The sequence below is a fragment of the Morus notabilis genome, unplaced genomic scaffold (genome assembly GCF_000414095.1).
Source record: "Morus notabilis unplaced genomic scaffold, ASM41409v2 Scaffold339, whole genome shotgun sequence".
NCBI classification, from domain to species: domain Eukaryota; kingdom Viridiplantae; phylum Streptophyta; class Magnoliopsida; order Rosales; family Moraceae; genus Morus; species Morus notabilis.
This window is the reverse complement of record NW_010359379.1, coordinates 17,404-27,979: the sequence shown is the minus strand read 5'-3', so window position 1 is coordinate 27,979 and position 10,576 is coordinate 17,404. Positions and strand designations below refer to the sequence as shown.

General features: G+C 34.2%; 2 protein-coding genes across 2 annotated transcripts; one reads left to right on the top strand and one right to left on the bottom strand.

The window, feature by feature from the left end:
• Positions 1-1,620: 1,620 nt before the first annotated feature.
• Positions 1,621-2,877, bottom strand: LOC21386475 (dynein light chain, cytoplasmic). The gene is made up of 2 exons (XM_010094208.2): positions 2,376-2,877; positions 1,621-1,937 (listed from the first exon to the last, which is right to left on the bottom strand). The coding sequence occupies exons 1-2, from the start codon at positions 2,709-2,711 to the stop codon at positions 1,779-1,781; spliced, it is 495 nt and encodes a 164-aa protein (XP_010092510.2). The 5' UTR covers positions 2,712-2,877; the 3' UTR covers positions 1,621-1,778.
• Positions 2,878-5,637: 2,760 nt separating this feature from the next.
• On the top strand, positions 5,638-7,210 carry LOC21386474 (thioredoxin). Its single transcript, XM_010094207.2, has 2 exons — positions 5,638-6,022; positions 6,639-7,210. The coding sequence occupies exons 1-2, from the start codon at positions 5,773-5,775 to the stop codon at positions 6,950-6,952; spliced, it is 564 nt and encodes a 187-aa protein (XP_010092509.1). The 5' UTR covers positions 5,638-5,772; the 3' UTR covers positions 6,953-7,210.
• The last annotated feature ends 3,366 nt before the right edge of the window (positions 7,211-10,576 follow it).

The following is a 10,576-nucleotide window of genomic DNA, read 5'->3' as shown; positions in this document are numbered from 1 at the left end:
ATAAAATAAGGATGCAAATGGAACGGGTCGGGTGTAAACCTCGAAATGTAATTCAAGTTGGGTGTAATTGATTTAACAAAGATTTAAACTTTCTAGACCTCGTTCACTTTGCGAATTCGAGTTGAGATGTGACATTTTCTAAGAGCTTTTCACTGTAGCAAAAAAAGTTAGATTAGACATTTTTTAATAACTTTTTACTATAAAAACTTAGAACTAAAAATTTAAATCGGTAAAATGAACAAGACCTAAGAGTTAATCAATTATACCCAACTTCTTTTGGAGCAACTAAAAGCAAAGCATGATTGATTTATTAACTCCAATCCCGAAGAAAAGCTTATTAGCGCCTATATAATATAGTAGTCGTACTTTATGACATAGTGGTAGTACTAAGTACTTATAATGCAAGTTATAAACGTCCCTTGATAATATTAGTGTTCATGTAGTAATAATTATCAATTACTACATGAACACTAATTACCAAATGCAATTTATAAACGTTAGCTACCAAAAACTAGAAATCAATGGGCATGTTTGTTACCGTTTTTATTTTTATTTTTTCACGTTTTTCGAAGCAAAAAATTGAAAACAGAAATGAAAAACGCGTTTGGCGAAGTTTGTGTTAGAAAACAAAAACAAAAATGTTTTTGTCTTTTTGTGAAAAACTGAAAATGAAAAAAATACGTTTTCATTTTCTGAAAACGGATTTCAGTTTTTTTTTCCTTCTCTCTCTTCTCCAGCCGAAGAATACGCGGGAGAACGCCCACCGTCGCTCATCCAGTCGGCGTCTGCACATCGAGTTGAGATGTGACATTTTCTGAGAGCTTTTCACTGTAGCAAAAAAAGTTAGATTAAACATTTTCTGATAGCTTTTTACTGTAAAAACTTAAAATTAAAAATTTGAATCGGTAAAATGAACAAGGTCTAAAAGTATCAATTATACCCAACTTCTTTTGGAGCAACTAAAAGCAAAGCATGATTGATTTATTAACTCCAATCCCGAAGAAAAGCTTATTAGCGCCTATATAATATAGTAGTCGTACTTTATGACATAGTGGTAGTACTAAGTACTTATAATGCAAGTTATAAACGTCCCTTGATAATATTAGTGTTCATGTAGTAATAATTATCAATTACTACATGAACACTAATTACCAAATGCAATTTATAAACGTTAGCTACCAAAAACCAGAAATCAATGGGCATGTTTGTTACCGTTTTTATTTTCATTTTCTCACGTTTTTCGAAGTAAAAAATTAAAAACAGAAATGAAAAACGCGTTTGGTGAAGTTTGTGTTAGAAAACAAAAACAAAAACGTTTTTGTCTTTTTGGCAGCAACTGCGCGCCAGTTCCCCCCCGGCCGTCACTCTTCTCCAACTTTCCCCCCTCCCCCGCCGCCGCCGCTCTCTTCTCTGACTACCCTCCCGGCCGTCACTCTTCTTCAAAAAATAAAATCATTTTGAAAACAATTCTAAACGCACCTAATATATTTTCAACAACAAAAAAAAATCCAGAAATCAATTCTTCATCTATGGTCTTTGCGTGTCTTTATAAACAGGCTCAGAGATCACAATACCAATTCTCAGTCAAATCAAAACGTTTTCTGATCTTTTTGTCTTTTACCAGACGGGCACGCTTTCTTTCTCACTATAAAAAGGCCTCACCAATATTTATATTCATAAAAATTAAAACAGTACAGAAATCAAGTATTTTCTTACCCTAACACACCATAAAAAGTAACTGTAAAGTCACCAAAACATATACAAAAATAAAACTCTTTTTATAGTTGAGTGACCAATTTGACCTCTGTTTTGAAGAGCAGAACCGAGAGCGAGTCAATGGAGAAGTAGACGAACCCACCTGGTGAGTGAGTCATGAACGATCCGAAACTCGCTCCCACCACACAGTGCCACGCTGGCCCGTACGTCGAGTCAAACTCCTGACCACCAAACCATTCAAACCAAACCATGAAAAAAAAACCCAGAAAAAAAGGAAAAAAAAACCCCGAAAAAAAGAAAAAAAACCCAGAAAAAAAGGAAAAAAAAAAAGAACTTTTAAGTGAACTTATTTATAATTTTAAAATTATGATTCAAAATTATTTTTAATTTACATATTTTTTTTTTAAAAAAAAATACTTACTAATCATAATTCAAAACAAGAATTTTACTCTAAACGCATACAAAAATAAAACTCTTTTTATAGTTGAGTGACCAATTTGACCTCTGTTTTGAAGAGCAGAACCGAGAGAAGTAGACGAACCCACCTGGTGAGTGAGTCACGAACGATCCGAAACACGCTCCCACCACACAGTGCCTTTTTGAGAAAAAAAAAAAAGAATTTTTAAAGCTTTTAGTTTTGATTCTTGAATAGTGAATACCTTTTTGAGAGCTCGCGCGATGTGAGTTGGGTTCGGACGAGTTTTGGCTTTTGTTGTCGGTGGAACAACTGTTGCTGGTGGATTACTGGAGTCGAGGAGGGATCTGGTGCATCGCAGGGCATGCGCTTGCATGTGGGGGGGCATGTCGGATGATCTCAGCCGTACGTTGAAGCTCATGGCTATGGCGGCCAACTTCACGGCCTCTTCTGTAGCAGACTTTGTATTGATCTTGTCACAATCGTCACGTACGAGTGTTAAAGGCCGTCCCTTTTGCAATTGCATGGGTTGCTTTTCTTTTGATTTTTGTGTTTTAATTCCATCCATGAATGTGTTCATGGACAAACCTCGAATTCCCTGATCGATCCCCAGAAAATCCGGATGAACTTTTTTGTTTTGGAAACAAGCGGAGAAGAAGAGAGAAAACGGCTTTTAAGAGACCCTTTTTTCAGTAAAAACAGAGGAAAAGGAGACAGAAGCAGACACAGTTGGTGAGGTTTGGAAGTTTGACCCGCTGTTTTGGAATGAGAATTGGAATTTTTTGTACTACCTTTTTTCTTTTGAAAAAAAATCATATTTAGTTCGATTTTTTTGTTTTACTTGAGGTTCACGACCAATTTTATCTATTCATTATGGAGGTAATGAATTAATGATAATACTATTATAGGATTTGCGAGAAATGTAATTTTTATTATTTTATATATTAATTATTTAATACGTAAATTTTATTATTTTTTTTATTTTAATAATAATACATGACGTTAACATTTTTATAGGGTGTATTTACGACCGGACAACTTCTTTTTAGAGTTTCAAAATTCCACTCATTTATGACCGTCTAGATTGATCTCAACAGAGAGCATTAATTTGATGGGTTGTCTGATTTTCGCGTAACATTCAAATATTGATGTAGTATTAGAGTTCAAGAAATTATCTTGGACAAAACCTATATCCGTTAAGGACAAAACCTTGTCGTAGTAGTAACATAAATACACTAGCCACTGCAATTAAGTTCTACAGGAATTGCTTCAATGGAAGTCTCGTATGTTGTTCGAATCCCAGCCCTTCATTCTTTGTTAGGCTGTGCGCCCCTTTTGTCGGCCATCCACCCCTTGCAACTCGTGAGCGAGCAGCCCGCCAGTCTCGTCAGCCAATGATATTATGTCATCCGCATAAAATAATTAAAAAACCACCATCATGAAAAATCTAGAAAACAAGAAAAATCAACTCATCTTCTTCTTAAAATCTTCTTTTTCATGTGCCTCCATCTTCCAGATGAGGTAAGGACTTTTATGATTATTATTTATTAAGGTAACTAGCGTTAGGGATAGGACTTCTATTCTTTTTCACTTATGATTTACCATGTTACTTGATAAAGCTTCAATGAAAGCTTCAAGAAAGCCGGTCCGGCTAGATAAAAATTAAAAAAAAAAAAAAATCTTTTCACACCTGATTCTATTATAAGGTGACGAATTTAATTCTCTCATCTCTTATTGAAAAAAAAAATTTGTATATTAGTCATCAAATATTTTTATACTATATTATAGAACTTTCTTCGTATACAATAAATCTTTATGTCAACATTAGAACATCTTATTGAAGTATAGAATGTTTTGTTTGAAATCTTGCAACATTTACATTTTACTTTAATCTCAAATTTAATATGCTGTTATTAAATATAAGTACATCATACTAAGAACTCGATGATAAAATGTTACGTAGTTAAACATTTAGGCTACTTTAGCGACTTAGTTGATTAGGCAAGTTAGTACACAAAATTATCATACAAAAAGTGTTACGAGTAAGTAAAGTTCTTACCTTCAGTCGTCAGATGAATAGTTAAAGCTAAATCCTAAATACTGTTCCTAATAATTCTTCATGTTTGAGACTTTTCTGTTTGTTAAAATCATTTGTTGCTCTGTTACTGTATTTTGGTTTGCGTACTTCTAGCATATGGTTTGTTTTATGAAACCTTTTAACTTTAAACTGAATTTAGAATGAATTTCTCATTATTTTTTATTATGTTTGGATGCATAATTATATTAGATGGAAAAATGAGGACATAAAATTATTCTCTGTCCCGCCCGTTGCAATCACTTATGACTTATTACAACCAATTAAGTTTTGATGGTTGTATTTGGTAGGTGATATAATATAACAGAATATAGTATACTATTGAGATTATGTGATTTAAGATATTTTGCTGATTTTTATGAATTAGGATCCAAATTGCACACAAGTGGAACAAATGGACACACTCAAACTTTTTTTTTTTTATTAATTTTTGGCGTGTTATATAAATAAAAGTTTTTATAAAAATCTTGTTAAGAGACAACCACACACGAGTGGAGGAGAAGAAAGTTTAATCAAATGAGAAGTTGTTTTTAACAAAGAAGTTGGATGTTTTATTTTATAAACAGAAATTAACAAATATATATATATATAAACACATATATATAAGGGAGATTCACTGGTATTTCTGACGTACTGATATGTTAGGTTTTTTTAACAGTTGGATCTACGTATTTTTTAACTTTTACGTGATTTTATACATATTTAACAGACAAAAAACTTTACCTAACAGTATGTTGGCGAGTCCTAATAAATAATAAAAAAAACACATATAACTCATGATCTGATGGCCCATAAGATCTTTGAAGTAACATCGTGAAAGTATATATATTTTCTTTATGTTTTAGGTTTATGAAGCAGCGTTTTAAGATTTTATTTTTCCTAAACGGGTTTTCCCTCCTAATTAAGAAATGAAAATAAATTAGAGTTTCTCTAATAAGACCATAAGAAATGAATTACTAGTAATTAGAGGTGAAAGTTCAGAACATCCGACATGCCCAGAGGCTATAATGAAAATTTTAGGTTAATCCCATCTGAAATTTTATAAGGTATTTAAAAAAAAAAAAAATCTTCAAAAAGAGGATTTTTTGGGTCGTTCATCCTGATAAGCTTTTAGACTCAAAACTTCAATCCAGCTCGACCTGAAAGGTAGGGCCGGCCAGGCTGAGCCGAGTTTGAACCAACAATAACAAACTTCGGGCCTACTCGTTTAACCTGATGTTAAAAAAACACAAAAAAAAAAAAAAAAAAAAAAAGGGCTAACCCTAGAGTAGTCCAGAGGGAGAAAAGCTTCTCTTATTAGAAAAAAGGGAGCAGATTTTTTCCTAATTGATGACGTGGTTCCCATCCATTGGTAACTGGACAAACCGTACAAAATCGACAAGAGGAAAAACAGAAGCTCCACTCTAGACTCACCCGTGCCACAACTCATCATCATCCAAAACAAACCTCCCACCATTCATCTCTCTCTCTCTCTCTCTCTCTCTCTCTCTCTCTCGGAAGTTCAGTTCTCAGATCGGCCTCTTCGGAGCTCCTTTACTCTGCGGCAATGGCGACCGTGCTTGAGACTCTCACTCTTCCTCGCTGCTTCGCTCTGCCTTCCCGTGGCCTCTCTCCGATGGCCACCTCTTCGGCTTCTTCCCTCGTCGCCCGCCTCGGATTGCCGCAGTTCAGAGGCCTCAAGGTTGCACAGAGTCTTTCGACTCGGTCTGTAGGATCGGTGAGTTCTGGGCCGAGTTCGAGAGTCGGTCGTCGTGGTGGAGCTATCGTGTGCGAGGCTCAGGAAACCGCCGTTGAAGGTCAGTATCGGACGCTTTATGTTTCAACGATTACTTCACAATTGCTCTTTTTTTAGTTTCGACTTTCGTTGTTTATTTTGCGGTCCTTTATCTTTTTGAACTGTTGATGTTTGTTTTCTTGGAAAGTTAAACAGAGAAACGAAATGAAAGAATGATGAAAATTTCAGAAAACGAAAAATGATTGCTTTAATTTTGTTTGTGTTGTGTGTGTGTGTGTGTGTGTGTTTTTTTTTTTTTTTTTCAACATAACTAGGATAGAGAAAGAAAACAAACTGATAATTGTTTCTTGATTATTCAATCTGAGTGGACTGACGCTGAAGAAGTAGGGCACAAAAACATAGATTTACATAGGATTATTGTTGAAATGGGTTCAGGAATTGAAGTTATGTATGTATATATTCCTAAATCCTAGTGTCCGACTTGCAGTGTAAAAATATTGAGACAAGTTATTTACTTGAGGTTTTTAGCAACTAAGATTGAAAATTTGTAAGTTACTTGTGAAGGCAGTGCCTGACATTGTATTTGTCATGTGTGTTTTATGTTGATAGTTATAATTCCTTGATAGCCTAAGAAACACATCATAGTGATATATCTATGTTCTTTTTGAAAATCTCAGTGGCTGCTGTTAACCAAGCATCATGGAAGTCCCTTGTCCTTGATTCTGATTTACCCGTCGTTGTTGAATTCTGGGCCCCGTGGTGCGGGCCTTGCCGTATGATTCACCCAATAGTTGATGATTTGGCAAAGCAATATGTTGGAAAGGTTAAATTCTACAAAGTAAATACAGATGATAGCCCCACAATTGCTACGGAGTATGGTATTCGAAGCATCCCAACTGTGATCATGTTCAAGGATGGTGAGAAGAAAGATTCAATTATTGGTGCTGTTCCGAAATCCACTTTAACCACAAGCATAGAGAAATTCTTGTAGAGGTGGTAAGAATGCCTTTTGTTAAATTAAGCTGTACTTGTATTTTCTTTTTAAATCTTATTTATGTCAGATTTCAACTCTAGCTACTTTGCTTTCTTAATAAACCATTATCTGCTCCTGTACAGTGATTTGATCCAGTTGTATTTTCTGTTTCTTAATATGGTAGTTACCTATAGGATTTGTCGACCAAAAGTCTCACTCTCAAGGTTATTCTGTTAATAAATTACCTTGGTGACTGCTTCTGATCCTTTTATATTTTTATGGGCTGTCATGCTAAGTTGCTCAGAATTCCTGAATCTTGTGGATGTAAAATCACTTGGATAACAGCTTAGGGGTTATAAAGCAATCTGCATAAACTCTATTCTGGAAATCCTTGTATAAATCATAAAAAGAAATTTGTGATTGGGTAGAAAATCTCTTGATGTTGACTACTTGTCAGTGCCAGATCTTTTTGTGAACGTGGGTTAGGATTATTTTGGAGCGACTCTTTTCTGGGAGGTAAAATCAATAATCCTAAGTAAGCTGAAGTGATTAAATATAAGTGTTTTTTTCTTCAAGGAAAAAAATTTGAGTGCAAGTTTTATTATAGAGTCAAGGGAAGACAGATGGGAAATCCGTAGGGTGCTTAAGGTCATGGTGAGTTGTAGTAGCAGAATACAGGGTGCCGTGCCCCTTGGTCTAGGAAATAGCGAAATGAAAAAGGAAAAGAAAAAAAAAGAAAAAAAGAAAAGCTCTCTTGGCAGTATATATAGATATTACTAGAGTTGTTTTCGTGAAGCCACGAATGAAATGTGCATTGAGATCATTATGTAGAGTTATTATGTAAATATACTGTTGAAAAGAAATAAAAAACTCTCTGCTGGGTGCACAGAGAATTACAGAACAAGTAGGCTAATCAACGAAGTTTAAAATTTTTCTTGTGTACAATGAACATAAAGATCGGGTTTTTCCTTTGAAAAGGAATAAGACTTCTGATGTAGAATTTACCTAGAAACAGAAAGATTTCTGGTTGCCGTAATGTGTAGTATTTATATGCTTCTTCTTTCTTTTATTTTCTTTATTTAATTATTATTAAAGTGAACTTCAGCCCTTCCTTCTATGGATGCTGCATGTTAGGTTATAGATATAAGAACCCTGGATTAAAGGATTTAGTCACAGTAGTTAGCTCTTTCAAACAATTGAGTATGCGAGTAATGGTCCGATTTAGTAACTGGTTGAAGATAGATCCCAGTTTTCCAACCTCGGTTTCAACCAAGCAGAATACTGCCTCAATTAAAATGTAAAGGGTGCCCTTAGGGGTACAAGCTTCTTCTGTTGTTTAGGGGCATGGTACGGCATTTGGTCAAAATAAGTTTACATAGATTGAGATGCCAATGTCTTTGAGATTAGAACTCAGTCCATTTATTTTGAAGTGAGTGAATTTTTTGTAACTTGGTTTTTTTTTTTTTTTTTTTTTCTCTCTTTTTAACAAGTAATCTCGTTGTTATAGTTGTTTATTTACTTGGCATATGATAAAATCCCCCCGCGGATGTTTTTGACTAACTTTTAGTGACTACTTGAATACTTAACGTCACTCGTCATGAAAAAAAAAAAAAATATATATATATATATATATATATATTTCTCTAGTAAAAGTAGATTCGCTAGTGTGAATTCAAGTCCTGAAATAATTTTATGAGCTTTTATGAAAAGAGTTCCATTAAGGGTTGGTGTAAATAAAGTTATATGCAGTTTCCATGCTATTTCTGGGAGGAGAAAACTATAGAAGAATACGCACTAAAGCTAGTTTTTCAAATGTAGTTTCTCAGTGAACATCAATCTGAGTCCGTTAGACCTTCATTAACAATCGGAACCGACAATCAGTCACGTCACAGGACGTTGAACATAGGGCAAATCAAGTATCTTGACTGATATTTATGTATGAGCTTTCTGATTTTTTTTTTTTTTTAAATTTGATATAGATTTGACAGTTTAAAAGAGTAGTATCTTGACTGATATTTATGTATGAGCTTTCTGATTTTTTTTTTTTTTAAATTTGATATAGATTTGACAGTTTAAAAGAGTCTTATTAGCAGGATAATTTTTCAGACCCTGCCATAGAATTCTCGTTATTCTTTGAACGTGGCTCTTAGGGTCAGTGTAATCACATGTGTGAAATCAGATTGATGCCCATCTGCATGCTGCCTTGCACAGTTACACGGTTACACTATTTTTGGATCATAGAATAACATTTGATAACTGGCTCAAAATCCTGTTGACCTGGATACTCCGATGTTTAAGTAGACGTGTGGGTGAATATTGTCTCAGGTGAAATGCATGAATTCAGGGGTCCTCAGCTTCCAATTTTCACTTTCATTTACTCCTTACTCTTAATTAATACTTTTTTAGCCAAATAACTGTATTAGTTAAAAGGATATTAATCAAGAATAAAAGATAAAAATCTAGACTCATGCACTCTAAGGTAATTTCAGCAATTCTCTTAAATTTATGTCTTTAAAGTGCGTGAATTTGTCATTTTGGGTTAGTTTTATAGCATTTAATTGGGGGTAATTTTTAAAAATACCCTTGAAATGGAGTCCCTTTTATTTCTACTTCTTAAAATTAGCTCATATATTTCTACCTTTTAAATTATAACTAGTTAAGGGATAAGAATTTTTTAAAATGAGTATTTTTAGTAAGTCAGATACTTAAAAAGATAGCATTGTAATTCTCTTTATTCGGAGAAATTCATGAAAGCCCAAGCTCAATTGAATTCAATGCAATCATCCATTAGATTGAATTGGATTGGTTGGATAATAGCAGTAAATTGGATTGGATTGTCTATATTTCAAAGGATATATGCATGATTAGATTGGATTATAGATGGTGCATAAATTTTAGTTTCGATCCAATGTCACCCCCCGATTACAAGTTTGCTTTGAATCTTAACCGAACCTACGACGTCGGACGTCTCCTCTTACGACGATTTGTTTTTGGTCCGGCTGACTTACTCTAAGTTCTGTTTCTTACCTCCGATCCCCTTCGTACTCTCCGCGGATTTACTTCATATTGAAATTCACAAGTGCAGCAGGCTGAGAGCTATGGAACAAAGACTGGAATACTCTTATTTTCTCTCACGACTCATATCCTAATATAATATGCACAATCACTTTAGAATCAAACGCATAAATAAAACATCACTCGAATAAATTAAAGTTACCCCGATAAATTAAACTAAGTACTGATAGCTCTAAGATTAACTTGGGAACCAGTAATCAATCAAACTCGAATTTAACGGGAAGCTGGAATCAGCATTAAGCACAAATTCAAGATAAATCAAAAGTCCCAAAATAATCCAGACTCGGAAAACCTAAGTTAGTGTAATTCAAATTTAACTAGCCAAAAGTCCCGTGATAATTACGAAAAGAAAAAATATACTATTTTTTTAATAATAAAATGCCAACAAATTTCGGATTAGAAATCTTTACATATTGGTCGAATTTCCGTAGCAATTTGTTTCTTGTCGAATAAAAAAATGCTCTTCAATTCTGTCAGATTGGTTGGGTTATCTCAGTACGTAGGGCTCATTTGTTGTGAGAGAACCTCATTCAAACTGAAAGGGTCTGGACCTACCTTGGACCCGAG

Coding starts and splice junctions, on each gene's coding strand:
- LOC21386474 (XM_010094207.2), top strand. CDS start 5,773: ATGGCGACCGTGCTTGAGACTCTCACTCTTCCTCGCTGCTTCGCTCTG. Junction 6,023..6,638: donor TCAGGAAACCGCCGTTGAAG/GTCAGTATCGGA, acceptor TGAAAATCTCAG/TGGCTGCTGTTAACCAAGCA.
- LOC21386475 (XM_010094208.2), bottom strand. CDS start 2,711: ATGAACACATTCATGGATGGAATTAAAACACAAAAATCAAAAGAAAAG. Junction 1,938..2,375: donor TCGCGCGAGCTCTCAAAAAG/GTATTCACTATT, acceptor TTTGGTGGTCAG/GAGTTTGACTCGACGTACGG.